Source organism: Ovis aries, chromosome 4 (assembly GCF_016772045.2).
Source record: "Ovis aries strain OAR_USU_Benz2616 breed Rambouillet chromosome 4, ARS-UI_Ramb_v3.0, whole genome shotgun sequence".
Classification (NCBI taxonomy): Eukaryota; Metazoa; Chordata; class Mammalia; order Artiodactyla; family Bovidae; genus Ovis; species Ovis aries.
This window is the reverse complement of record NC_056057.1, coordinates 8,537,537-8,562,889: the sequence shown is the minus strand read 5'-3', so window position 1 is coordinate 8,562,889 and position 25,353 is coordinate 8,537,537. Positions and strand designations below refer to the sequence as shown.

General features: G+C 42.4%; 1 protein-coding gene across 4 annotated transcripts; it reads right to left on the bottom strand.

Annotated features, from left to right (window-relative positions):
• Positions 1-10,849: 10,849 nt before the first annotated feature.
• CLDN12 (claudin 12) lies at positions 10,850-24,746 on the bottom strand. 4 transcript variants are annotated; one of them, XM_012176286.4, is made up of 3 exons: positions 24,657-24,746; positions 23,147-23,228; positions 10,850-14,196 (listed from the first exon to the last, which is right to left on the bottom strand). In XM_012176286.4, exon 3 carries the CDS (start codon positions 14,157-14,159, stop codon positions 13,425-13,427), a length of 735 nt encoding a protein of 244 aa, XP_012031676.1. In that variant the 5' UTR covers positions 14,160-14,196; positions 23,147-23,228; positions 24,657-24,746; the 3' UTR covers positions 10,850-13,424. The 4 variants fall into 4 exon arrangements, with proteins under 4 accessions (XP_012031676.1, XP_004007749.1, XP_012031674.1 ...); XM_004007700.5 differs by having other exon boundaries at positions 23,147-23,208; XM_012176284.4 differs by having other exon boundaries at positions 23,147-23,187.
• Between the last annotated feature and the right edge of the window lie 607 nt (positions 24,747-25,353).

Sequence of the window (25,353 nt, the reverse complement as noted above, 5' to 3'; positions counted from 1 at the left end):
TTGAGTTGAACTTTAGAACTTTAGATTATTTCCACTTTCCAGTGTTAGGTCTTGGAGAAGGCAATGGCACCCCACTCCAGTGCTCTTGCCTGGAAAATCCCATGGATGGAGGAGCCTGGTGGGCTGCAGTCCATGGGGTCGCTAAGAGTCAGACACGCCTGTGCAACTTCACTTTCACGCATTGGAGAAGGCAATGGCAACCCACTCCAGTGTTCTTGCCCAGAGAATCCCAGGGACATGGGAGCCTGGTGGGAGGCCGTCTGTGGGGTCACACAGAGTCGGACACGACTGAAGCGACTTAGCAGCAGCAGCAGCAGTGTTAGGTCTTCCTTAATGCTTGCTCTGTTCCCGGTCAAAGCTAATTCCACTGGCATTGCGGTTTGGCCTTATGGGAAATTTATCAGTCCCTCCCTAACTCCAGGCTTCCCAGTAGTAAAGAATCTGCCTGCCAGTGCAGGAGACGCAAGAGACGGGGCTCCATTCCTGGGTCCGGAAGATCCCCTGAAGTAGGAAATGGCAACTCACTCTAGTATTCTTGCCTGGAGAATTCCATGGACAGAGGAGCCTGGCGGGCTACAGTCCATGGGGTTGAAAGAGTCAGACACGACTGAGCAACTGAACACCTGCAAACATACACTGCTTAACTCTACGTTAGTATTAATGGCTTTTTCTACCTCTGTACCTGACAAAGCTGTACCGGCTGGTGGAGAGAGAAGCAGTCTAAGAAGGGTAGGGACTTTTGATGCTTTCCGTTCTGTAGCTGAGCCATTCTCCCCCACCCCCACCTCCCAGGTCCCATTTTCTTTAAGTTCTTTTATTCCCCAACTGAGGAATTCAGTGTCGTTAGGCTGCCCCGCTCTGGGAGTCCTAAGCTATCTAGCTTCTGCCCTTTTCAGACCAAGTATTAGGAAAGCAATCAGATTAACTTTGCTGTACTGAAATACCAATACAATTCAGCTTCCCGCTCCTAATGCTGATCTCACAATTACTGCCATCAAGTTTTTTATTTTTCTTTTGGGTGCATAGCATATGGATCTTAGTTCCCTAGCCAGGGATCAAACCCCCACCTCCCTGAACTGGAAGTGCGGAGTCTTATCCACCGGACTGTCAGGGAAGTCTCTATCTTGCTGTTTGTTCTACCAAAGGGAGGTTTTGCTTGTCAACTCAACTGCCTAGTGAATCTTAAAATCAGCTATTTCCTCCTCTACCTAGGAAAATATCAGTTTTGTTTTTCTTCCTGAAAGGCTGAGCCCAGAAATAATTGACCATTAGATAAAAACAAACGATACATTTTTTGAAGGTATGGTTTATTTGTTCCTGATAACCATGGACCAACATGACCACTATGTATGTGTGCTGTGCTAAGTCGCTTCAGTTGTGTCCGTTTCTTTGCAACACTATGGACTATATCCCACCAGGCTCCTCTGTCCACGGGATTCTGCAGGGAAGAATACTGGAGTGGGTTGCCATATCCTACTCCAGGGGATCTTCCTGAAGGATAGAACCTGAGTCTCCTACTTCTCCAGTATTGGCAGGTGGATTCTTTACTACTAGTGTGACCTGGGAAGCCCCAGTTCAGTTCAGTTCAATTCAGTCGCTCAGTCGTGTCCGACTCTTTGCGACTCCATGACTTGCAGCATGCCAGGCCTCCCTGTCCATCACCAACTCCTGGAGTTCACTCAGACTCACGTCCATTGAGTCCGTGATGCCATCCAGCCATCTCATCCTCTGTCGTCCGCCTTCTCCTCCTGCCCCCAACCCCTTCCAGCATCAGTCTTTTCCAGTGAGTCAACTCTTCGCATGAGGTGGCCAAAGTACTGGAGTTTCAGCTTTAGCATCATTCCTTCCAAAGAAATCCCAGGGTTGATCTCCTTCAGAATGGACTGGTTGGATCTCCTTGCAGTCCAAGGGACTCTCAAGAGTCTTCTCCAACACCACAGTTCAAAAGCATCAATTCTTCGGCTCTCAGCCTTCTTCACAGTCCAACTCTCACATCCATACCTGACCACAGGAAAAACCATAGCCTTGACTAGACGGACCTTAGTCGGCAAAGTAATGTCTCTGCTTTTGAATATGCTATCTAGGTTGGTCATAACTTTTCTTCCAAGGAGTAAGCGTCTTTTAATTTCATGGCTGCAATCACCATCTGCAGTGATTTTGGAGCCCCCCAAAATAAAGTCTGACACTGTTTCTACTGTTTCCCCGTTTATTTCCCATGAAGTGATGGGACCAGATGCCATGATCTTCGTTTTCTCAATGTTGAGCTTTAAGCCAACTTTTTCACTCTCCCCTTTCAGTTTCATCAAGAGGCTTTTTAATTCCTCTTCACTTTCTGCCATAAGGATGGTGTCATCTGCATTTCTGAGGTTATTGATATTTCTCCCGGCAATCTTGATTCCAGCTTGTGTTTCTTCCAGTCCAGCGTTTCTCATGATGTACTCTGCATAGAAGTTAAATAAGCAATGGGTGACAATATACAGCCTTGACGTACTCCTTTTCCTATTTGGAACCAGTCTGTTGTTCCATGCCCAGTTCTAACTGTTGCTTCCTGACCTGCATACAGATTTATCAAGAGGCAGGTTAGGTGGTCTGGTATTCCCATCTCTTTCAGAATTTTCCACAGTTTATTGTGATTCACACAGTCAAAGGCTTTGGCATAGTCAATAAAGCAGAAATAGATGTTTTTCTGGAACTCTCTTGCTTTTTCCATGATCCAGCGGATGTTGGCAATTTGATCTCTGGTGCCTCTGCCTTTTCTAAAACCAGCTTGAACATCAGGGAGTTCATGGTTCACATATTGCTGAAGCCTGGCTTGGAGAATTTTGAGCATTACTTTACTAGCATGTGAGATGAGTGCAATTGTGCGGTAGTTTGAGCATTCTTTGGCATTGCCTTTCTTTGGAATTGGAATGAAAACTGACCTTTTCCAGTCCTGTGGCCACTGCTGAGTTTTCCAAATTTGCTGGCAGATTGAGTGAAGCACTTTCACAGCATCATCTTCCAGGATTTGAAATAGCTCAACTGGAATTCCATCACCTCCACTAGCTCTGTTCGTAGTGATGCTTTCTAAGGCCCACTTGACTTCACATTCCAGGATGTCTGGCTCTAGATTAGTGATCACATCATCATGATTATCTGGGTTGTGAAGATCTTTTTGTACAGTTCTTCCATGTATTCTTGCCACCTCTTCTTAATATCTTCTGCTTCTGTTAGGTCCATAACATTTCTGTCCTTTATCGAGCCCATCTTTGCCTGAAATGTTCCCTTGGTATCTCTAATTTTCTTGAAGAGATCTCTAGTCTTTCCCATTCTGTTGTTTTCATTTCTTTGCATTGATTGCTGAAGAAGGCTTTCTTGTCTCTCCTTGCTATTCTTTGGAACTCTGCATTCAGATGCTTATATCTTTCCTTTTCTCCTTTGCTTTTTGCCTCTCTTCTTTTCACAGCTATTTGTAAGGCCTCCCCAGACAGCCATTTTGCTTTTTTGCATTTCTTTTCCATAGGGATGGTCTTCATCCCTGTCTCCTGTACAATGTCACGAACCTCATTCCATAGTTCATCAGGCACTCTATCTATCAGATCTAGGCCCTTAAATTTATTTCTCACTTCCACTGTATAATCATAAGGGATTTGATTTAGGTCATACCTGAATGGTCTAGTGGTTTTCCCTACTTTCTTCAATTTCAGTCTGAATTTGGTAATAAGGAGTTCATGATCTGAGCCACAGTCAGCTCCTGGTCTTGTTTTTGCTGAGTGTATAGAGCTTCTCCATCTTTGGCTGCAAAGAATATAATCAATCTGATTTTGGTGTTGACCATCTGGTGATGTCCATGTATAGTCTTCTCTTGTGTTGTTGGAAGAGGGTGTTTGCTATGACCAGTGCATTTTCTTGGCAAAACGCTATTAGTCTTTGCCCTGCTTCATTCCACATTCCAAGGCCAAATTTGCCTGTTACTCCAGGTGTTTCTTGACTTCCTACTTTTGCATTCCAGTCCCCTATAATGAGAAGGACATCTTTTTTGGGTGTTAGTTCTAAAAGGTCTTGTAGGTCTTCATAAAAGTGTTCATCTTCAGCTTCTTCAGAATTACTGGCTGGGGCATAGACTTGGATAACAGTGATTTTGAATGGTTTGCCTTGGAGACGAACAGAGATCATTCTGTTGTTTTTGAGACTGCATCCAAGTACTGCATTTCAGACCCAACCACTATGTATATGTGGACTTAAACTAATGGCCTGAAAGTTGAGAGCTACATTTTATTCGGCAGTGATTTTTAGGACTTCAAACCCAGGAGACAGTATCTCAAGTGACCCTGAGAGAACTGTTCATAAGAGGCGAGGGGAAGAGCCAGATTATATAGAAGTTTTGCAGAAAAAGTTCAGGTAAGCTGAACATCAACAGATTATTGTTAATTAGAGAAAACCAGATAACCCAAGTTAAGGAATTTAGCGCTCTTCTATATATGAGAGGGCTTCCCTGGTGGCTCAGGGAAGTAAAGAATCCGGTCAGTAAAGAATCCGCCTGCAAAGCAGGAGAACAGGGTTCTATCCCTGGGTCAGGAAGATGCCCTGGAGAAGAAAATAGCAACCCACTCCAGTATTCTTGTCTGGGAAATGCCATGGACAGAGGAGCCTGGTTATCTACAGTCCACTGGGTTGCACAGAGTCGGACACAGCTTAGCAGCTAAACCACCCCCACCACTGACTGCTGGGCGGAGAATTAACGATACAGGAAAATGGTGGAATCCTGGAGACCACTGATAAGCTACTGCACCACCAGTGAACCATGGTGGTGGTTTGCACTGGATGGCTGTATGGGTAGATGCAAGAGTCCGGGCTCACTGAAATCATTCCTTAGGTATGCACCTCAGCTGTCTGGGGCCTGTATCCTGGGTTTTCACATCCTGAGTTTCCTCAGGGCTCACCGCAGGAGGTGACTGTAGTCTGATGGCTGCTGTGATAGAGGGCAGGTATTCCTTCCTTCCTGAGTTTCCTCAGGGCTCAGCAGCTCTCCACTGTGGTGGCTGCAATTGCTGATAACTGTGACCTCCTTTGTTTACTGATATGGCAGGAAATAGTCCACTTCTTATATATCATAGTAGTTTGACTGTAAATGCATGATTTAACATCTATTCCAAACCCCATGAGTGTTTATTCTTCAGTTTATTTCCCTGGTAACAGAGGCAGTCACTTATAACCTAACCAGAATTAGAGAGGACTCTGCTCCCAACCTAAACCCAGATATTTCTCACCTCCCACCCAGATTAGGCTGTTTTACCACATTTTGGTAGTAAATATTCAGCATTTTCTAAGGGAATCTGGGATCATGAGAGAGATTTTTTTCTGACATGGAGCCAGGAAAGCTCATAATACCTCTTCATAGCATAAAGACAAATATTCCTCCCCAGCGTTTGCTTTATGCTCTTTGTATCAGTCATCTACTGCCATATAACAAACTGTCCCTGAGAAATGGAGTATTTCCTGCCATATCAGTAAACAAGGATGTCACAGTCATCAGTGATTCTGGCTCTCCAAACGTGAATTCCTGAGCCCTAGAGGCACTCAGGAGGCAGAACGATGCCTGTATCATTGGCAGCCACCAGGTCGCAGCCACTCCCTACAGTGATCAATGAGAACTAAGGATGTGAAAAAAGCAGGATACTGGCCCCCAGATAGCTTAGCTGCATGTCAAAGGAATGAAGCCAGTGAGCTCAGACTCTCGAATCTTCCCATATACAGAAAAGCACTAAATTCCTTAACCTGAGATGTCTGGTTTTCTTTAATTCACAAGATATCTATGATGTTCAGACTACCTGCCCCTTGTTGCAAACTTCTATATAAGCTGCCTCCTCCCAGTGTCTCCTCAGAGCAGTTCTCTCAGGATTACTTGAGATGCTGCCTCTTGGGCTTGAAGTCCTGAAAATTCCCACTGAATAAAACACAACCCTCAACTTTTAGGTTGTGATTAATTTTTAAGTTGACAGCTCCACACATAGCATCTTGAAACAACAGTAAGCACTATTTCACACAGGATGTGTGGGTCAGGAACTTGAGGCAGCTTAGCCAGGAGATTCTGGCTTGGGACCTTTCAGTCAGGTTGCAATTGAGACGTTGGCCAAGGCTGCAGTAATCTGATACCTGTTTCCAACATGGCTGGCAAATTGGTAGGGGCCTCAGTTCTTCCTAAATTAACTGTAGGGGCTGTGTATGTCCTTACAACATGGAAGCTGACTTCACCCCAGTGGAAGTGATCCAAGAGAGAGAGGCAAAAGCTACATCTTTTATGACCTATAACTTCAGAAGTCACAAGCTATCATTTCTGCAAAGTCTTACTGGTAACACAGGTCAGCCCTGCTGTAGGGAAGAGCCAATTGTGACTCCTAGTTGGATCTGTTTCTTTGATTTGCTTTTCGTTACTCTATTATTATAATCATACGTAATGGCCTACTTTGGGGACCCCTGCCCCTCTGCCTGACTCTAAGTGCCTTTGTTCAGCTCACAGAGAGACAACTTGACCCAGCCCACCTGGGAATGGCTGCAGGAGAGAAATTAACACATCTGCTCCTATGTTGCACGATAAATGGCCTTCCTACTTTACTTCCTCACCTCCTAACATCTAGATCCAGGTAAGATGGTTATTTTGAGACATTAGTCTGCCATCTTCTCTGTCAGTTGGTTTTCCGGATGAAGTCATATTCCTTGTTTCAACACCTCATCTCCAAGTTTATTGGCCTGTCACGCTGTGAGCAGAGAGAGCCTGGACTGTAATGTATTCAGTATGTTAACAGGACTGCAAAAGGATATGAATCCCAGGAGGCAAGGATCATTGCAGGCCATCTTAAAGGCTAGCTATCGCATTCATTAGGCCACTCTTTCCATCACATAGGAAACAGAAATTCCTTGTTTCCCACGTGGCTTTCCTACATGGTTGGAAAATTGGTAGGGGGCCTCAGTTCTTCCTAAACTATAGGGTTGTGTACGTCCTTACAACATGGAAGCTAGCTTTGCCCCAGAGAAGCGATCCAAGAGAGAGTGAGGCCTCTCTCTCTTGTGACCAATTTGGGTTGGTATGTGACCAATCCAAAGGTCCTTGAGAAGGGATATTCCCTATTATTTGTTATTGAATTTGCATTCTGTTCCACATTAATTTTTAAGATAGTGTCAATAATTGCTAACAGTCTGATCAATGATGGGCACAATGGGAAAAAAAAGTCTCTAGATAATTTGTGTGGCTGTGCTGTGCCAGGCAGTGTGCTTTTCCTGGCTCCATGTCTTTGATGTACTCCTCTATCTACTGCTGCACAAGACCTACCACTCAGAGCAAGAATTTAGATTCTGTTCTGAAAGGTAACTAACTGCTGAATAAACCTGAGGAGAGACAAGGTCATATTTGGATTTTATTAGGTTCCTTCTGTTGTCAGTATACAGGATGGGTTGGTGGTGGGGAGGAAGAAAGAGCAATACTGGAAATAGGCTCATTAAAAGTCTGTTTCAGAGAGTCCCTTTACCACAGATAAAGTTTTACACGTTATAATTCTCAGTTCCTTCATTAACTAATTTGAAGCTCAGCAAATTAATCTCAGCTGAGCAATGGTATGTGCTGATTTAGTGTTTAATAACAGCTGAGGAGGGTGGGGAACGAGAAGAAGGAAAGAAGGAAGGGAAGAGGGAGGGAGGGGAGGAGAGGAAAAAAGGGAAAAGATAAAACTCTGTAGTACCTGCTACCTACTCCAGTGTTCTTGCCTGGAGAATCCAAGGGCTGGAGGAGCCTGATGGGCTGCCGTCTATGGAGTTGCACAGAGTCGGACACGACTGAAGTGACTTAGCAGCAGCAGCAGCAGTATCTGCTAATTTCTGTGGCATCAATACTTTCACCATGGCCAATTTCAAACTACAAACATGATCTCACTGGACAAGGAGCTGGGAAGAGATGTGTACACTTGGCTGATACCACCAGGCTCCAGCACCCAATGCTACCTTCAAGCTCTTTAAGAAGAAGCAGCCAGGAGCAGGTCAGCAGGTCAGAACATGACCCAAAGTCCTCACTCACACGGCCAGCAAGGGGGAAGACAGACTTCTTAGGCACCTGCTCACCCCAGAGGGGATCAGTCAGGAGCCAGGGTCCTCACTCTCCACAGAAACATCCTGGTATTCAACTCCCAACCTGGACTATCCAGACCACAGAATTGGCCTAAGAGTAAGGACAAGAAAAAGGACATGGGCATAGCGGCAAAAAGTATTTTTAAATTTAAGAGAATTATCTGTATTCATTTACTGGTAGCTCAACTGGCAAAGAATCTGCCTGCAATGCAGGCTACCCCAGCTTGATTCCTGGGTCAGGAAGATCCCCTGCAGAAGGGATCCCACTCTAGTGTTCATGGTCTTCCCTGGTGGCTCAGATGGGAAAGAATCCACCTGCAATGAAGGAGACCTGGGTTCAATCCCTGGGTTGGGAAGATCCCTTGGAGGAGGGCATGGTAACCCACTCCAGTATTCTTGCCTGGAGAATCCCCATGGACAGGTAGAGCCTGGCAGGCTACAGTCCATGTGATCGCAAAGAGTCAGACACGATTGAGCAACTAAGCACAGCACACACAGCCTTTCAAAGTATTAAGAGTGAATTATGGAGCAATGCCACCAGATATATAATGCAGTTAAAGTATTACTATACCTTTTCTCTTAATGAGAAGCAGTTACCTTTTTCTATAAAGCATAACTCTGGAGACATGAATCTACATATATATTTTTTTCTATAGAGGATTTAAGTGAACAAGGACCACTCAAAATCATGGTTACCACATTATTATTAACAGGACCCAGTCACATTGGGTTTTTCACAAAATGTGAAAATAAAAAATTTCTTTCCTCATCTACCATCTCATTGTCTTCATCAAAATTTGCTGAAGCATTTCTTTCACAGAACAGTGTGGGAAGCTGGCCCATTTCCAAACAAAGTGAAAAAACCCTAAATTCCCTGTTAATCGCAGATTTGTATAAGAATATTAGGCAGGCCATAGTTGTGCTTTTTCTCCAGAGTTCCACAGTCCCACCGTGAGGTTTTAAAGGGCTCTGGCACACCATGGCACTGGCACAGAACCTTCCTGGCTGGAGGGTGGTGAGATACCCAGCAGGGACAGGGAGAATGACTTTCTCCTAGAAAAGCTTAGCAGGGACAGGGAGAATGACCGTCTCCTAGAAAAGTTTTCCAGTGTTGGGGAGGGGAAGGAAAGGGGATAGCCCTTGGGCTAACCTGTCAGTATGCTTCAGGATTGAAGTTCTTGCTAATCAGTGAAATGGGACAGCTAATTCAGATCCCTTGAGTCCTGTGGTTCTTTATATCTCGTCTGCAAGGACCTTTCCTTTTTTATTTTTTCCAGAGAAACCTGATGCAAGCTCTTCAAATTCTCTCCTAAACGTGAAATATTTGAGAGGTAATTTTGACTGTTTTTATGCTTTCTTATAAAAATGAAGAGGTGTGAGATCAGGAGGGGTAGAGAAGGGAGCAAAAAGCAAAAGAGGAACGGACAAGCTACATTTCCTCAAGATGAGTCTTAAGCGATGGTCTTAGTGGAACTACCACAAAAGCAATGATCTGACCTCATTGCATCATATCATGAGGAGCATGGTGTTGGTTTAACATTGGTGATAAATTTATTCACCTGGTTAAAGCTGCGACTGCCAAGTTGATCCACTATTACTATTTTCCCCTCTGAAATTAGTAATTTGTGGAGCAGTATTTTGAGACTATGTAAATATCCTGTTTTTTGTCAAACTTTCACCGATCAGTTTTAATTCCATTGATGTTTTCCCAACTCCATCTATTTTTCTATACTGATCATTTGGTATTTTACTGAAGAAGCAACTTTTCTTTCTTCCCGTTTCTATCAGTAGGGATGCATGGCTTTTTGCTTTATTCAATAGATTCCATGTTATTTTGAGGCTTAGATTGTCCCAGATTCAACTAGTAGGAACCTCTTTAAGCCAGCTCCTGTGTAATTTGTTAAGTTTCTATCCTTCTTCGAGTGTTTCTTTTTGCAGAAGGTGATGTGCTGGGCTCATCTTTCACTTTTCCTACCCTGGGACTGGAATCAGTCTTTTTCTCCAAAGAGCTCTGTGTAGGGTATATTTTTAAAAATTGGTCTTGGATAGTGATTGCAAGCCATCTATATTTTTCCCTTCTGGTTGGTAAATCTTGTGAATTTGGTTAGCATGAAGAGTTTCTCCAGCCTTTCAGCCACCCTCAGGGAGCTTGTGCAACTTGGGGGCAGACCCCAGACTGTAGTGTGTTAGCATAATCAGCTATGGGGATGGCCAGCCTGGAATGGCTTCACACTTCCAGTGCAACATACAGTTCGGGCATGAATGTCCCATCAGAGCCATGGGTTCAGTGAGGGGTGCTTGTGAATGCTATCCCTGGGAGGCCAAAAACTAAAAGCTCATTCCAGGTCCCGGAAATTTTGAGGTGACTTACCTATTAGGACCACTTTTCCTGGCAACCTTGAGTTCTGAAGAATGAAGAAATGTCCTCCCATTTAACCATCTGAGAGCTCGCAATCTCAAAGAGCACAGATGACTGGAAAAACTCCACTGATGAGGCAAGTCTAGCCCATTTGACTTTATTTGTTGTTTTTCTGTGGAATGTTGAAATAGTCCAGGGAACTCCTAAGACCATTCTTAGAAATGAAGGGTCTTGATGCTTTTGAAACAATAATGCCAGGTTTTCTGATTCCAACTGCTACTCTACAGGGGTTTAAAAGGGGCTGTGTCTTTTACAATTTGCATATATTTGAGAAACATTTCTCAAAATATTTCACCTTAAAACACTGATAAAAATGAGGACAGAAACAGAAACTTGTAAAAATACATCTTTTAATAAACATCAAGAAGTACAGTGCAGTTTTATCGAAGTTTTACACTGCAGTTTACAGCAAACATATTATCTATTATAGTGTATATTTATTTACAAGTAAAGTAAATTCAGGCGTTTTTTCCTCCCATGGTTGGATAAACCAAAACTGGTGCATCATACTACATTTAAGGTCTTCCAAACTGTTTTCCAAGCTTCTGTAAAAGGCCTTTAACATGAAGAGACTTGTAACAACAAAAGAAAGATATCCCCCAACACAATGATAGCCTGATGAATGCTCAGAAGTTATTTAAAAAAATTATAAATATATGGATTCCTTTGATGGCTTTGAAGAATAAGAAGAGTTTCTGACAGCAAATCTGAAATATTAATGACAATAAGGGAAACAGCTGTTTCTTTTGCCATGTGAATCCATAATAAACACTAATTTGAGGCTACAGTTTATGAAAAGAATTAAAAAAATGCTTGTAGTAAAAGTTCAACATTTTATATATATGGTCCCATGGACTAAAAACTGTCTAGAATATTAATGGCTGAGTCTGCTTATACAAAGAATGGTGGAATTCTTGACACTTCTGGACAAAGTCAGTGAAAATGGGGACAGAAATTAATTAGTAAAAGGAAAATTAATATTAATCTCAAAATTTTACCTGCTGTTGTCTTAGAATGATCAAAACTCAGCTACATCCAAGAAGAGTAAACAAAATACAGAAGGAAATCAGATGCTATTGCTTAAAAACCAGAGTTTTGCATGCTCTCAACTGAAGGCATTTAAAAATTATACAACTGGATTTACTTGCTATTTACATAAACCAGTGTTTGGAATTAGAAACAAAAGTACTGCTTTATACACAGAAGTACCAGAAGCATACTCAGATTTGCAAAAGAGGCACAATAACCTGTCAATCATGCAACTAGTTGTATGTGAAATTTGTAATGGGTAATAGAACAAATTCCCCATGAACACAGTACAGATGTGGAGCAAATTACATCAAATAAGTAAGCAGCTCAAATTCCTAAGGGTAAAGACCCAATATCCCTGAATCTGTAAGCATTCATCTCGGTGTTAACACGGTTTCCTCTAAGCACTATCTCATTACAAGAGAGATTTTAAATACTTCTCCCTCTTTGATATGCCATCATATTTTTAGAGGTGAAAAGGGAACAATTGGTGGATTTTGTTTGTTTGTTTTTTTACCACTGTGGCCCATCCAGTTCTCATGAATCTGATACCCTGTTATCACAGCATCAAGACTAAGGTAGGTGCTCTAAAGGATCCAACAAACTGAATTTCTGGATCCAAATATTGCTGGTATTTACAATAAGCCTGACTGCCAGAAAGCCATGTCTTTGGGTGAAATGTACTCCAGGAACAATGATTGAGAAGTGAAGACCAGCTGCCACTGAGGTCAATTAACCATTTGATCTTCTATCTTGAAGTAAAATTTCTTAGTAGATGGGATGAGATCTCATACTTTCCATGTATCCTCTACAGCATCTAGTAACATGCTGGGCAAAGATATTAGCTCACGGAAATAATCGGTGATGGGGCGGGAACTGAATCAAGAGGGAACCTGGTCATGGGGAGGCCATGCCTCACTCCACCCATCACCCAAAAGGCAGTCACCCCGATGAGTCTCTGCAGCTGTCACCGAAGAACAGATGCTTGTCCCCTGCCACTATCTGAAGGAGGACTAACCACTCAGGCCTCTTTCTTTCCTTCTCTTGGTCACTAAGAGATTACATGTAGGCCTGAGTGCCACCTGGTCGATGATATCTGGAAAAAAAAGGTGTTTTTTTTTTTTTTGCCTCAAAGGAAGCACCAATCCATCACATGGCACAGTTTAACTCTAATAATACAACTTATAGAACCATTAACTTTTATAATTAGGTTAATTGTTATCCATACTAATAGATATTTTAAAGGTTAGGCTTATTCTCTCTGACATCACTTAAAATACATTTTATTTTTAAACATAGGCATGAGGTAGAAGATAAGAACTCACAAAAGAAAGTCATCTTCAAAATACCAAACTCTATTCAATACAATTAGCCCCGAGAAAGAAGTAAGAAAAGTTACAGCCTAAGCTGGTGGTCTGGCTACTGATAAACTATTACCCTTACCTGAAAAAAAAAAATCTTAATTTGAAATTGTCCATTTTTTCCCACCAATTTAAGGTATTATAGAAAAAGGGTGATACACATTCTGACATTCTGCAATATTTCTAAGGATCGCATACAACAGCTCCTCTTAATCATTTTTTACTATGTGGCTCTAAATCACCTCAATTGAGACACAGGTCCTTTCTACCTAAATAACTGATCAGATATCAATATGGAGGTTAAAAATGCTTTGAGCACAAGAAGCAAGATAAAAGGAATGATTCACATTTAAAATATTGTACTTTTCATAAAAACTAGCAGCACTTCATCCTACCAAAACATACAGATTTGGCTTCACTGATTGATCAGGAACAGAGGAAAATGGATATAGGTCCAAAACAGCTCTTTCAGGAGGGAAATGTGAGGCTACAAGGTTTCTTGAACAATGATTTCCCCATTAGGTGGTGTGGGAAACTACTGGAATGTCGATTTCAATGGCAGAGAGGCGGGAACGGGCTGAATAGGGCTGTGAGTATGTGTGCATACCGGGAGGGTGGGAGTACAGCGGCTGCCAGAAAGGAGAGGGCAAGGACTTGCATGCACAGTACCAAATAAATAGTAGCAGGGCCGTCATAAACAAGCCCCCAGCACTAGCCACAGTGACATACACAGCATAGTCAAACGCAAAGACTGGCTCGAACTTCCTGTTCAGGTGGATGTTGTAAAAGATGACCCAGATGGACGGGGAGAGGCTCACAGTACCCGCCAGGAAAAACAGCAGCCCAGCCACCAGATGGCAGCCCGCACTATTGACCAGGCACTTAGCCAGTTTGATGTTGGGCACGGAGGACCTGAAGGCAGTGTTACACATTCCGATCAGGCAGAGCAGCAGGGCGCCCATCGCGATCAGGATGCTGAGGGGCAGGGCAAACTGGAGGACCCGCAGGTCCAGCTGGTCCACGGAGGAGTACCAGGCAGCGTCGTACATCAGGCAGTCATTGCCCCCGTCATAACGGGCACACTTCACCCACAGGCCTGTGTAGACGGTCAGGTTCTTCTCGTTTCTGTTGAACGTGATCAGTCGCAACTTCCTCCAGTTGGGAAGCAGCGTGCCCGCAAAGAGGCCTGCTACGGAGGCGATTCCACACAGGAAGGAGAGCACGGTGGCCGCGTGGACATCCCGACAGCCCATGGCAGGCAGGCAGGTGTGCACAGTACTGCCAGTCAGACTGGGGGGACAAAGAAGACAGATCATGAGGGGACCCCGGGGGAGCAGTGTAGGAAGGGTGGGGCTGTCCGGAAACACAACCAGGGACGTGGAATCAGACAGGGGAATTCTGTCCCTTGCCTCCATGTGCAATAGAAACAGGTATGAGCACATGTGCCCGTGACCGCGGAGCACAGGCATACATGCACACCCTCGCTCACCAATGACTGCTCATACCGCAACCAAAGTCTTGACACACGAGCATTTTTCTACCTGGTGAATCAGAGGAACAACCAACAGAATTCCAAATTCGCTTAACATCATATCTGAAATTCTGTTTTCAAAAATCACTCATTCGACACCCACGTTCAAGCATCTTGGATGTGTCAGACACTCAAATATGCAGGGTCACAGCACCATCCACAAACCATCAACTCCAAACACAAATTCGGCCTCCGATGCTCATGCAGATGTAAAAACAGACTAGCAAAACAGGCAAAGGTGTGAGGAGGGCAGCGGAGTAGCTGAAGGCCGACACTGAGCTAGATGGCGTGAATTCAAATCCCTGCTTCCTCAGTTACTAGCCAAGTGACCCAAGTGACTTTGGATCAGCAACACTACATCTGTGCACCTCATTTTCCTCATCTGCAAAATGGGGAAAGTAACAGTGCCTAAAAACCATAGCCTTGACTAGACGGACTTTTTGTTGGCAAAGTAATATCTCTGCTTTTGAATATGCTGTCTAGGTTGGTCATCACTTTCCTTCCAAGGAGTAAGTGTCTTTTAATTTCAGGGCTGCAATCACCATCTGCAGTGATTTTGGAGCCCCAGAAAATAAAGTCTGACACTGTTTCCACTGTTTCCCCATCTATTTGCCATGAAGTGATGGGACCGGATGCCATGATATTCGTTTTCTGAATGTTGAGCTTTAAGCTAGCTTTTTCACTCTCCATTTTCACTTTCATCAAGAGGCTTTTTAGTTCTTCTTCACTTTCCACCATAAGAGTGGTGTCATCTGCGTATCTGAGGTTATTGATATTTCTCCTGGCAATCTTGATTCCAGCTTGTGCTTCATCCAGCCCAGTGTTAATAAGTTTAATAAGCAGGGTGAAAATATACAGCCTTGACGTACTCCTTTTCCTATATGGAACCAGTCTGTTGTTCCATGTCCAGTTCTAACTGTTGCTTCCTGACCTGTATATAGGTTTCTCAAGAGGCAGGTCAGGTAGTCTGGTATTCCCATCTCTTTCAGAATTTTCCACAGTTTATTGTGATCCACACAGTCAAAGGCTTTGGCATAGTCAATAAAGCAGAAATAGATGTTTATCTGTATATGACATATTATAAAAACCAGTATGTTATTCAGCTTTATTTCTTCAGGAGTTTGAAACTCACTCTCCAAATACCACTCAAATATATTTTTTCTACTTTCTACCATGTCTCCTGCAAGGCAACAGAACAGACTGCTTTAATTTACTATATATTTAGTCCAATCACAAAAACTGGGAATAATTTTTAGTCAAGGCTATGGTTTTTTCCAGTGGTCATGTATGGATGTGAGAGTTGGACTGTGAAGAAAGCTGAGCACCAAAGAATTGATGCTTTTGAACTGTGGTGTTGGAGAAGACTCTTGAGAGTCCCTTGGACTGCAAGGACATCCAACCAGGCAATCCTAAAGGAGATCAGTCCTGGATGTTCATTGGAAGGACTGATGCTGAGGCTGAAACTCCAGTACTTTGGCCACTTTATGCAAAGAGCTGACTCACTGGAAAAGACCCTGATGCTGGGAGGGACTAGGGACAGGAGGAGAAGGGGACGACAAAGGATGAAATGGCTGGATGGCATCACCAACTCGATGCACATGAGTTTGGGTGAACTCCGGGAGTTGGTGATGGGCAGGGAGGGCTGGCACACTGCGATTCATGAGGTTGCAAAGAGTCGGACATGACTGAGCGACTGAACTGAACATACTTATACACACGCACATACATAAGTGTACAATATAAAAATCGGTTTAAGTGATTTTTATATTGTAAAATATAAAAGTGACTATTTCTTAAAGTCCTCAAGAATAACTAGTTGTTAAGTTTTTCTGTTCTTAGTTTACTATTTATCATGTCGTCTTCTGTCAATATTACCAAAAGTAGTAATTGTTTTAAAAAAAAGTTATGGATGAAAATACTTGGAGGAATTATGGTCATTATTTTTTTTCTAGCAAATTTTAAATGCCTGATTTTAGCAACCAACCAACCACCTGAGTCCAACAATGGAAACTCTGGTGCAGGTTTGAGGACATTTACAGTGGAAAATGCCACTGGTTTTGTCAGTCTCTAGAATCCAGCTTCCTGTTGGTTTCTGCTCATTTATCTTCTCCCTAGTATACTGAGAGCAACTTGCACAGTGCCTGGTACACAAGTCATTTTAGGAACATTTGAATAAATAAATACTAGGCTCTGACCCAAGACCACAGTAGCTTAAAAAGGTAGACTCTTAATGATATAGAACTGGACAAGGAAGTAGCCATTACTAAGCAGTCATTCATTCAGCAGGGATTTACTATTCAGCACATGCAAGACACTCTGTTAGGTCCTAGAGGCACACCAAGGCCATAAAGATCTGGACTTTGCCCCAACATGTTAACTGTCAGACCGAGGGAAAGAATACGCTGTTTTATCAAAACTCAAAGTGCTGATAACGAAAAAGGCGTCTGATTACTACATATCAAGTGATCACTGTTAGGTATCAACCAAATAAGATATACAAGTTCATAAAAATGAATAATTCAAGGTTAGAGAAAAACTGAGCAATGAAAAGAAAGAAGACTTAATCAACATTGGGAAGATGTAAAAAAAAGTTCCCCTCAATTCCTTTCAAAGCTTCAGAACGCCTTCAGATGACCACGGCTAAGTCCTAACCCAATCACAATTCCTTTCTGTTTTCAGAGGTAGGGGACAAACACTTGGAGTATCAGTATAATTGAGTTTCCTTCATTCAAGCTCCCCTGTGCCCCTGATTCCTACAGACGAAATGAGAAACAAGATCAGAATGAATTTTATTACTAATAAATAAATTTCTGTAGTTCTTAGCCTATAGGTTATCAAATGACACTAATAAACAGAGCCGGATCAATATTTAACATCTATTTCAGTTTTAAGTGTGTTCAAATTTATCCCGCATCATATCAATCCAGGTGTTGTATCAGTCCCATGAATTGGCTTCTGCTCAACTATGCTTGGCTCAGATCCCAGAAACTAACTAAAAGTCATATTTTTAGAGAGCCAACAAGTATACCTGGAGCAGCGGCTGCGTGGCAAGCAGCCAAGAGAAGCTGTCCCACATCCAAGGTCAGGAGCGGCGGCTGCATTTCGCTGGTGCAGCCGTGAAGACATACCCCATGTCCAAAGTAAGAGAAACCCCAGTAAGACAGCAGGCACTGAGAGAGGGCATCAGAGAGCAGACAGACTGAAACCACAATCAGAGAAAACTAGCCAATCTGATCACATGGACCACAGCCTGGTCTAACTCAATGAAACTAAGCCATGCGTGTAGGGCCACCCAAGATGGGTGGGTCATGGTGAAGAGTTCTGACAGAATGTGGTCCACTAAAGGGAGGGAATGGCAAACCACTTCAGTATTCATGCCTTGAGAACCCCATGAACAGTATGAAAAGGCAAAATGATAGAATACTGAAAGAGGAACTCCCCAGGCCAATATGCTACTGGAGATCAGTAGAGAAATAACTCCAGAAAGAAGGAAGAGACGGACCCAAAGCAAAAACAACACCCAGTTGGGGATGGGACTGGTGATGGAAGCAAGGTCCAATGCTGTAAAGAGCAATACTGCGTAGGAACGTGGAATGTCAGGTCCATGAATCAAGGCAAATTGGAAGTGGTCAAACAGGAGATGGCAAGAGTAAACGTCGACATTCTAGGAATCAGCAAACTAAAATGGACCGAAATGGGTGAATTTAACTCAGATGACCATTATATCTACCACTGTGGGCAGGAATCCCTTAGAAGAAATGGAGTAGCCATCATAGTCAACAAGAGAGTCCAAAATGCAGTATTTGGATGCAATCTCAAAAACAACAGAATGATCTCTGTTTGTTTCCAAGGCAAACCATTCAATATCATGGTAATCCAAGCCTATGCCCCAACCAGTAATGCTGAAGAAGCTGAAGTTAAATGGGTCTATGAAGACCTACAAGACCTTTTAGAACTAACACCCCAAAAAGATATCCTTTTCATTATAGGGGACTGGAATGCAAATGTAGGAAGTTAAGATACACCTGGAGTAACAGGCAAATTTGGCCTTGGAGTACAGAATGAAGCAGGGCAAAGGCTCATAGAGTTTTCCCAAGAGAATGCACTGGTCATAGCAAACACTCTCTTCCAACAACACAAGAGAAGACTCTACACATGGACATCACCAGATGGCCAAATTGATTATATCTTTGAAATAATCAGATTGATATAATCTGAAATCAGATTGATTATATTCTTTCCAGCCAAAGATGGAGAAGCTCTATACAGTCAGCAAAAATAAGACCAGGAGCTGACTGTGGCTCAGATCATGAACTCCTTATTGCCAAAATCAGACTTAAATTGAAGAAAGTAGGGAAAACCACTAGACTATACAGCTATGACCTAAATCAAATCCTTTATGATTATAGAGTGGAAGTGAGAAATAGATTTAAGGGACTAGATCTACCTGATGAACTATGGACAGAGGTTCATGATATTGTACAGCAGACAGGGATCAAGACCATCCCCAAGAAAAAAAAATGTAAAATAGCAAAATGGTTGTCTGAAGAAGCCTTACAAATAGCTGTGAAATAGAAAATCGAAAAGCAAAGGAGAAAAGGAAAGATACACCCATTAGAATGTAGACTTCCAAAGAATAGCAAGGACAGATAAGAAAGCCTTCCTCAGGGATCAATGCAAAGAAACAGAGAAAACAATGGAATGGGAAGACTAAAGGTTTCTTCAAGAAAATTAGAGATATCAAGGAAACATTTCATGCGAAGATGGGCTCACTGAAGGACAGAATGGTATGGACCTAACAGAAGCAGAAGATACCAAGAAGAGGTGGCAGGAATACACAGAAGAACTGTACAAAAAAGATCTTCATGACTCAGGTAATCACGATGGTGTGATCACTCACCTAGAGCCAGATATTTTGGAATGTGAAATCAAGTGGGCCTTAAGAAGCATCACTACGAACAAAGCTAGTGGAGGTGATGGAATTCCAGTGGAGCTCTTTCAAATCCTGAAAGATGATGCTGTGAAAGTGCTGCACTCAATATGCCAGCAAATTTGGAAAACTCAGCAGTGGCCACAGGACTGGAAAAGGCCAGTTTTCATTCCAATTCCAAAGAAAGACAATGCCAAAGAATGCTCAACCTATCACACAATTGCACTCATCTCACAGGCTAGCAAAGTAATGCTCAAAATTCTCCAAGCCAGGCTTCTGTGGACTTCCAGATGTTCAAGCTGGTTTTAGAAAAGGCAGAGGAACCAGAGATCAAATTGTCAGCATCTGCTGGATCATCAAAAAAGCAAGAGAGTTCCAGAAAAACATCTATTTCTGCTTTATTGACTATGTCAAAGCCTTTGACTGTGTGGATCACAATAAACTGTGGAAAATTCCGAAAGAGATGGGAATACCAGAGCACCTGACCTGCCTCTTGAGAAACCTGTATGCAAATCAAGAAGCAACAGTTAGAACTGGACATGGGAACAACAGACTGGTTCCAAATAGGAAAAGGAGTATGTCAAGGCTGTATATTGTCACCCTGCTTATTTAACTTAATATGCAGAGTACATCATGAGAAATGCTGGGCTGGATGAAGCACAAGCTGTAATCAAGACTGCCAGGAGAAATATCAATAACCTCAGATACATAGATGACACCATGCTTATGGCAGAAAGTGAAGAACTAAGGAGCCTCTTGATGAAAGTGAAAGTGGAGAGTGAAAAAATTGGCTTAAAACTCACCATTCAGAAAACTAAGATCATGGCATCTGGTCCCATCACTTCATGGCAAATAGATGGGAAACACTGGAAACAGTGTCAGACTTTATTTTGGGGGGCTCCAAAATCACTGCAGATGATGACTGCAGCCATGAAATTAAAAGACACTTACTCCTTGGATGGAAAGTTATGACCAACCTAGACAGCACATTAAAAAGCAGAGATATTAGTTTGTCAACAAAGGTCCATCTAGTCAAGGCTATGGTTTTTCCTGTGGTCATGTATGGATGTGACAGCTGGACTTTAAAGAAAACTGAGCACCAAAGTATTGATGCTTTTGAACTGTGGTGTTGGAGATGACTCTTGAGAGTTTCTTGGACAGCAAGGAGATCCAACCAGTCCATCCTAAAGGAGATCAGTCCTTAATGTTCATTGGAAGGACTGATGTTGCAGCTGAAACTCCAACACTTTGGCCACCTGATGCGAAGATCTGACTCATTTTAAAAGACCCTGATGCTGGGAAAGACTGAAGGCAGGAGGAGAAGGGGACAACAGAGGAAGAGATGGTTGGATGGCATCACCGACTCAATGGACATGAGTTTGGATAAACTCTGGGAGTTGATGATGGACAGGGAGGCCTGGCGTGGCTGCAGTCCATTGCATCACAAAGAGACAGACACGACTGAGCGACTGAACTGAACGAGTATATGGCATTTTTCAGGAGGGAAATATTATGAACCTTAATTTAACTGAATTTCAGTCTCGGTGCTAGAATTAATGTCCCCACTCTTTGTAACTTTCTTTGGCTGCTTTACATTTTATACCCTGCTCATAACTCTACATGTGTATGATTGATAGAAAGCACAGAGTCGGACACGACTCAAGAGACTTAGCAGCAGCAGCAGCAGCAGCAGCAGTATATCCCATAGAGGGAAAAAGTAACATCTTATAGGGACAGTGAGAGAAGGAATATGTTCAGTGATTTAAAACTGAAAGATATGCTGACTCTTGGAGCTCTACCAATTAATTTGAAACCATGCATTATTTTTTCAATTGAAAATCTGATCATTTCACTGCATTTTTTACCATTCAATAGCTTTCTATTGAATAGTTTCCTCAGAATAAAGTTTTCAAAGTTTCAAATCTTTCCCATAATTTCCAAAGTTTTACTTCCCACCATCTGGTTCCTGACAGATTCTTAGTTTCCTTTCTGAGTCAGTTTCCTACCTCACATATTAGTCTATGTAGACATAATGCTTTTAACTTTTCAAATTTTGTTTTTCAATGTGGGCTTTTGCTCATGCTGTTTCCTCCTAGAACTTTCTTAATCCCATCCTATTCTTTGCTTAACTGACATGTATTTATCTTTCTAGTTTCCAGGGAGCCCTGGATCTAAACCTCCCCTCTCCTCTCCGACCCTTCACCTTCCCCCGTCCCTAATTACACGCCCTGGTTGCACCTTTGCAATTTTTCTTTGATAGCAGTGAACTTGCTTATACTCTCTGTTCAGTGTTTATCCTTCTCACCAGACTGTAAATTCCAGGAGCACAGAGAGCCTTCTGTTTTATTCACTGTGCCCAACACTGGCACATAGAAGGTACTCAATTATCTGTTTAATGAATGAACAAAAAAACAAATGGAAGGTTCATATGAGTATGGTGAGGACACAGAGCGTTATAAATTTGCTCCAGGATCAGCTCACTCATTACATTCATCCATACTCTGTGTTCTGAAGCCCCCAAACTGCTTCTAAAATGTGCCCCTGCTTTCCACTCTTTACTGGCCAAAGTCTCTCTCATTGTTAAAAAGGAAGTTCATTTTCTTCCCCCAGAAATTTCCTAAGAAAGATGAGGCCATTCCCAGGTTATTTATATGCAGCCTCTGCTTCTAGAAACACATATATAAGTTTAGCAACACTGATTAATTCCCACCATGGGTAGACAATCAATTATGATAGTTGATGCCCATGTTTTCAACTTAATAGGTATGTTACATACAGGATGTGCCTCTTGCCATTAAGAGTGGTTCATATATCAAAGTAATATTTGCTTATCTAAGTTAAACAATTTTTTATACTTATATTTCTATCTCCTTTTTAAAATATTTCTCCCAATGAGGAAAAAAAAAAAACCCATCTTTTCGCCATATGAAAACCCCTTATTAGTAACTGTGGCAGATGTGCAAGGCTAAGAATACACTTTAACAATCTGAGGAGCACCCACGAACACTAGCTGGTCCTGAGCTAAGCTGTATATACAGATGTGTGGGCTTGCAGTTTCCATCTGGGAGGCAGCATGGTATTGTAGCCCAGGCAACCCAAGATTGAAGCGCCAGTCATAAACCACCATGTGCAAACTGGGCAAGTGCTATGCCCTCTGCATCTCAAATTTCTCCCGAGATAGTTGTGAGATCATAAACAGTAAAACCCTTCGTAAAACAGAATAGGGTCGGAAATTTAAGTCTGTGACGATTATTGGTAGGTTTATTTGAGAGCACTCTCTTTGAGAATAGCCACTGACCAAATCAGATTAGGCCTCTGTTCGAAACACCCACTTCATATCTGACTGTTCCACAATGACTTGCAGAGGAGATGGTACACAATTGAAGGTTATCAAAGATATTTCAAGTAAAAATATTTTTCAAAAGAATATCTTTCCTGTGGTTTTGAATAGAGTTCAAAGAAGTTTGGAGCAGGAATAAGGGCCAAGAGCTTTAAGAATTCTCAGATCCATTACTGTATTTTTTTCAGAGACAATTCTAAGGAATAGCTACATGAGAACACATCTGTAACAGCAGCTACGTTATTCCTCGGTAGTAACACTAGCAGTCCCTTCTACCTTAGAAGGTACTGTCTCCCTTAGAAGGGTTTTCTTAGAAGATGCAGATCATCAACATAGCACCTGGAATGGAGATCTACCCTATAACTTTATTTTGTTAAGAGAAAACAGTGTCATACATATGGAAGTAAAATGAAGAAATAAAATCAAGGGATGTACTTACTCTTTGAGGTACTTGATAGTTCCAAAACAACTTTAATCACCCTAGAAGAAATATATACACATCTGAACACAGTCAAGATGACCTGGACGTAAAGAACAGGAAAAGTTCTCCAAATTAATACAGCACTTCTTTAAAAACTCAATGTGAATTCATATGGAACTAGGAAAAATAATTATCAACCATCTAAAACCAAAGAAATCTTAAGCCAAAAAAGGTGGGCAGTATGTTAAAAACAAAAGTAGTTTATTCTTAAATTCACACAATATCTATTTGTGAGCTACAGAAGAAAAAATTAACTCTCATTTTGTGACTTAAGAAGACAGGAAAAACAAGGATGGAAATCACTTCGCTGTTTTGGAAATCTTTTCATAACTACAGTGAAAGAATAAGGAGGGCTGATGAAGCACTATGTAATTAGTTGTCTTGGCATAAAACACATTCCTGAGGTTTCTTTTATTTCTTTTAAAAGGATACTGACAACAAAGCTAGTCAAAGTTGCTTTGTACCGTGCCCCCTAAAACTTGCAACTAGAATTTCTTTTCAGTTTATAGTTCCACCAACAGCTCAACCCACCATTTAAATGTTTTCATATATCTTTCTTAAGCATCAACAACTTCCTCTTCAAACACTATTTACCTCAAGTAGAAGGAAAGAAGGAAAACTTGTAACGCCTACGAACTTCCTGGTTTAAGGCGTGTCTATATACATATATACTGCTAGCCCTACAATGATCATAAAGTAGAATGATGTTCCCAACAGTCTGCAGGAAAGGGATTTCAACCAGATTTTTTTTTTTTTTCTTTTCTAAATATATGTCTGGTTGGTTTCAATCACAGTTGCTTACTTACTCCAAAGTTAAGTTTTTACAATATGAAACACACAATAGGATCTCTGAGCAATCTTTTAAAAGTCAGGTCCCCAAGTCTGGCCTTCTAATGTCACGACTGGCCCCTTGCAAAGCCTGTAACACAGAACTTGGGCTTCAGAGAAGCCTGCCTCCCGCCTACCCTCTCTGCACTCCCTTTAAGCTGTGCCCTTAGGAGCATCAGAGTTGGCAGAAAGACATAGAAAGTTAAAAAAAAAAAAAAAAGAGAGAGAGAGAGAGAGAGAGCTTTCCTGGTTAGAGCCAACTGCAAAGAAACCGCCACAGTGGCTATGAATGCTCTCAGAACAAACTCATCCCTGCACCACTAAGTGGGTTTGAATGGAGAGCAGGTCATCATTACACAACCAGCATGAGCTAGTGATTCAAAAATAGCAACCTGCACCTCCACAGCACACACCTGGCCAGCCAAGTCCCTAGCCCTGGCCAGACACGTCGACATTTTCATACTACTGGGTCCAAAGTAATTTTGAGAGCTTCATCAAACACCTCCAAGCATTCATGTCCACAAAGGTGGTCAGCACTTTCCAATGCTGAGTGACTCTCCTCGTTTAAGCAACCTTACACAAAATCCTCAACTACTTACGCAAAAGACCCAGAAACCAGAACATTCTTGCCGACACCTACCTGTTTCTCACATCCAGGGCATTTTCCCTCGCCCACACTGAGGAGCCTCTCAGAGCGTCTCCCTCTCGGCGTCCCAGGAAGTGCGTTCCCAGAGAGCCGCTCCGAAGGCTTCTGGGACTCGTAGTCAGGTTCCCGAAACAGGAATGCCCTGGATGACTGGCAGACTACAATTCCCAAAATCCACTGAGCTGGCAGTCCCAGGCAATATCCTGCGAACGCCTCCCGCCTTTCTGCTCTGCTTCCCACCTCCCCCATTCCTTTAACACCTTAACTTCCGTTTAGATTTGGGTTATAGGTCTACAAAACAGTTAGAGGAAACAGAGCTAAAAATAATTTTGAGTTGGGTCCCCAAATAAATATTTCCCACTAAGTAATTTATTTACCACTTTCAGTGGGGCGGGGGTGGGTTGGGGGAGTGGTCAGAGTGTTATTTATTTGCTTTTAAACTTTTTATTTTGTATTGACGTATAGCCCATTATTGGGCTTCCCTCGTAGCTGAGACCTTAAAGAATCCACCTGCAAGGCAGGAATCTTGGGTGCGATCCCTGGACTGGGAAGATCCCCTGGAGAAGAGAATGGCAACCCACTCCAGTATTCCTGCCTGGGAAATCCCATGGACAGAGGATCCTGGCAGGTGGGCCACGAGTCTATGGGATCACAAAGAGCCCCACTGGACTGAGCACTAACACTTTCACGT

Excerpts from the sequence above, each read along its gene's own strand:
- CLDN12 (XM_012176286.4), bottom strand. The coding sequence starts at position 14,159 with ATGGGCTGTCGGGATGTCCACGCGGCCACCGTGCTCTCCTTCCTGTGT.